Source organism: Phaseolus vulgaris, chromosome 7 (assembly GCF_000499845.2).
Source record: "Phaseolus vulgaris cultivar G19833 chromosome 7, P. vulgaris v2.0, whole genome shotgun sequence".
NCBI lineage: Eukaryota > Viridiplantae > Streptophyta > Magnoliopsida > Fabales > Fabaceae > Phaseolus > Phaseolus vulgaris.
Genome location: NC_023753.2, coordinates 24,216,712 through 24,220,846, shown reverse-complemented (window position 1 = coordinate 24,220,846; position 4,135 = coordinate 24,216,712). Strand labels below are relative to the sequence as shown.

The 4,135-nt window shown below is 30.1% G+C and overlaps 1 protein-coding gene across 1 annotated transcript; it reads left to right on the top strand.

Moving 5' to 3' along the window:
* Positions 1 to 479: 479 nt before the first annotated feature.
* Positions 480 to 3,797, top strand: LOC137829286 (caffeoylshikimate esterase-like). The gene is made up of 7 exons (XM_068636090.1): positions 480 to 506; positions 598 to 688; positions 789 to 821; positions 2,371 to 2,517; positions 2,615 to 2,745; positions 2,859 to 2,999; positions 3,411 to 3,797. The coding sequence occupies exons 1-7, from the start codon at positions 480 to 482 to the stop codon at positions 3,795 to 3,797; spliced, it is 957 nt and encodes a 318-aa protein (XP_068492191.1).
* The last annotated feature ends 338 nt before the right edge of the window (positions 3,798 to 4,135 follow it).

Sequence of the window (4,135 nt, the reverse complement as noted above, 5' to 3'; positions counted from 1 at the left end):
ATGCAACAAAGTCATGTCGCAACTTCTCCATTCCCTTACTCAGTGGCCATGTCGCCATTTTTAGCTTTTCTACTGCCTTTTTTTTTTTGAACAGATGAAAAAGGATAATAATAGAATTGTGAACTATATTGGCGTAACACTTTCTAGAAATACAAAATGAATTAATTGTCCATCTAATTGAATTTTATATATTTTACATCCTCAAACTAAAAATAGATAACGCAACTAGCAAAATCTTAAACAAAGAAAAGACATCACCCGTCCTTTGTGTTGTTATTGGAACAAGACAACCTTAACTCATGTCATATAACAGAAAAGGTGACCAGGCTTTTGAAAAAACTCAAGTTTTCAATATAAAACTTCCATGACCACCGCACTTATACTTGTGGGAGAACATATCTAAACAAGTATAAATATTGTAAGAGTTGTGGTTTTATAATATAGTTCTATAACTCCCACCACATTATCATCACCCTTTCATGGATATGAACTTCAAATATTTTGAAGTAATTCCTCGGACCCTGTCTCTTTCAATACTCAGCTCTTTGTCTTTCATGCATGTGATTGTTTTTATTAATTGTTATATATACATTATAGGTATACACGAGAAACTCAAGGGGGTTGCAACTCTTCACCTGCAAATGGGTGCCTTTAACTTCCCCGAAGGCGATTGTTTTCCTTTGCCATGGTGCAATTTCTTTACTCTCTCACTCTCTCTCGTGTTTAACCTTGTGATTTCATGATGGGATCATTGTTTACCCTTGTCTTTTTTTAACTATTTATTGCAGGCTATGCCATGGAGTGTAGCACATTCATGAGAGGTAAAACATGTTCTCTGAGGATTTTCTATTTTCCTTTAATTATATATTACATTTATTCTAAATAACTTCCATCTTAAGATGATTCAAGAGAACTTGAAACTTATCCATTATAAAATCTTGAGTTTTTCTTGGTTAAACTATGAACAATTATGTATTCAAACGTTACAAAACTGAATTTTCTATAGTTTTCTTTTTCTGAACTGCATCGGATGTAATTGCAATAATACAACATTGGATAACTTTCTAACAAATCTGTCACATTTTTCTTAAATTATGTTTTATAAAACTAAGATTCTTTATATAACAGATGATTCAATATGACATATACAATGTTTGACTTAATAGTAATAGCGAAAAACCATGGTCAACACGATTCCTAATATGTAAATATCAATCAGGTCACACATTAGGTAATAAGATAATTTTCAATAAAAACTACTTCACCAAAAAATATAATGTTATTTCGTTAATTAACTATTCGTTTATCTGGATAAATATTATTACAAAAGAATGCTAATTCTCCAGAATTTTTCCTAAAAAAATTTGAGTGCATCATTATGACTTTAATTTTGTTACTACTAGATAACATTTTTCTAAACTAAACTTGTGAAATAAAATTCTGTAATAGATTGGTTCGTTTCTTCATGGTCATTTTTATAATAATGGTATTGCCTTTAGTATTTAAATTTTAGTTATTTATAATCCCTCTATGTATGTTATAATCATCATTAATGAGGGACTAAGAATTACTATTTTTTCACATAAAGCAATTTAAAATAAGAAAAATAACATGTTTTCTAAATTAAAAACCTAAACCTCGTGTACAATCAGAAGAATTAGAGTTGGAAGTTATCGGATATACTAATATGGCTAAGATTTTGGTAACAAGTCCATGAAGGTAAATAACATATTTTTAATATTTAATCATTAAGACATTGATATATATCTTAATTGTTTTTATTTTTATTAAAATATATTTTATAGCTGTTTTTTTTTTTTTTACTATTGAGATGGCAAAACTTTGTTTGATTTATTCTTACTTTAATTTTTAAATAATTTTTTATTTTTCATTTGTTTACCATTTATCATTTTTTTACTATTGGTTTACTATTTCTAGCATTTAATAATTGGTGTTCTTCATTACTACATATTTTCAGTTCACTTTCTAGTTTATTTGTATTTTTTTTTTGTTAATTTATATAAAAGTATTGATGATAACTTAAATAGATCTAGGGTTAAAGTAAATAATAAATAAATAAATAAAGATGATTCTGTGTACGTTGTGTATCTAAAACAGTACCCTAGGTCTCTTATTTTCAAATTGAGAATCATATCTCATAAAATAAAATAATGTTTGGTTTCATTTTTTGATATGATGGGGAGTTAGAAGGAATAAAAAATCACAAATTTACGTTGTATGTAATGTGTATCTCAGTAGATAACATCTCCTATGACAGGTATATTTTTTATTTTAGAAAATTGTTTAGTATTGTAACATTGGATATATGGTAGAGCCTTATATGATTTATGGGTTGCTTCATACATGCAGGGTGTGGTGAAAGGTTAGCCAGTGCTGGATATGCAGTGTATGGAGTTGACTATGAAGGACATGGACGTTCTGGAGGTGTTCGTTGTCTTATAAATAAGTTTGACAACATTGTTGATGATTGTGAAGACTTTTTTAAGATAATTGGTGGTGAGGTTTCAGTGTTTTCTTTCATAAGCAATAATCCCTATATATTGAGACATTTGAAACTTCTTATGATGAATTACTTCCTCGATGGTTGTTTTAGAGCTCCAAGAGTACAGAGGAAAACCTAGGTTCTTATATGGGGATTCAATGGGAGGCTCTGTGTGCTTACTATTGCACAAAAGGGATCCTTCATTTTGGGATGGTACTATTCTTGTTGCACCTATGTGCAAGGTATGTGCAAAGGGATGGACATTTTTTTCTCTCTACATTTTCGCCATAACATGTTTATTATTCACTAACAAAATGTGAGAGAAGCTTAACACAAACTTGTTCAAATGTATCAGATATCAGACAAACTCATGAAGCCATTTCCTATTGTTGTGAATGTACTAACGAAATTTGAAAATATCATACCAAAGTGGAAAATAGTCCCCACAAAGAATATCATTGCCTCTGCCTTTAAAGATCGTGCCAAAAGAGAAGAGGTGAGATTTTTTTAGTGTTTGATGCACAACAAAACATACACATAGAAGAGAATAAGATGTGAGGTTAAAAGTAGTTTCTTCAACATATACTAACAATTTTTTTATGTAAAATATGTTTATGGTGTCGAAGTACTTATAAATATATAATCACGCACAAGTTTGAAAGTATGAGGAGATGTGTTCAAAAATAGATGCAAACTTTATATTATGAACCAATTTTATAAGGTTGAGTTAGACTTAAAGTGATTCTTTAACAAGTTTCATAATACCTAAAAGAGGTGGATTTGAAGAGATGAATAGGATAGTGTTTTTCTTTAATGTTATTTTCTCTTCGGATAAAACAATACCTTAATGTCATTTTAGCGTGAATGCAATTTTCAAACATAAAAAAGAGATTGTTGATGATTGCAGATAAGAAGTAACAAGTTGATATATCAAGACAAGCCCAGACTAAAAACAGCAATGGAAATGAGGAGAACTAGCATGGGTCTTGAAGATACTCTACATGAGGTGACACTTCCATTTTTAGTGTTACAAGGAGAGAAAGATAGAGTTACAGACCCAGAAATAAGCAGGGCATTATATGAGAAAGCTAGTAGCACAGACAAGACAATTAAATTGTATATGGGAATGTGTCATGGCATAGCAACCGGAGAGAGTGATGAAAACATTGCACTTGTGTTTAGAGACATCATAGCTTGGTTGGATAAACGCTCTCAGGACCCAATTTTTGACTCATTTGGATCAAATGAGCCAACAATCGGATCTTCTATAATTCATACCACAAAAACTGTCTAACATATCAAGGCATAATGAAAAAATCTTAATGATTTGCATCCATCGCATTCACTGCTCTACAATTATGAACTCAATCCAAATGGTTGAGTTATGGACATGTTGCCAACTTGTTTGGAATTTTTGTTTTTATTTTTGCCAATTTCATCCTCCTTCTAGCCTTATTGTTTTCAATTTAAACAGTAATGAAGAGACAATTTCTTTTTCAGTGAATGTGCATATATATACATAGATTTCATATTTGATGGCATAATCATCGAATTGTTACAGTGAATTATATAGTTGCTTTAATTGGTTATAAGATGGGTAGGATTCAATATACAAGTATTAAAATGATTTTG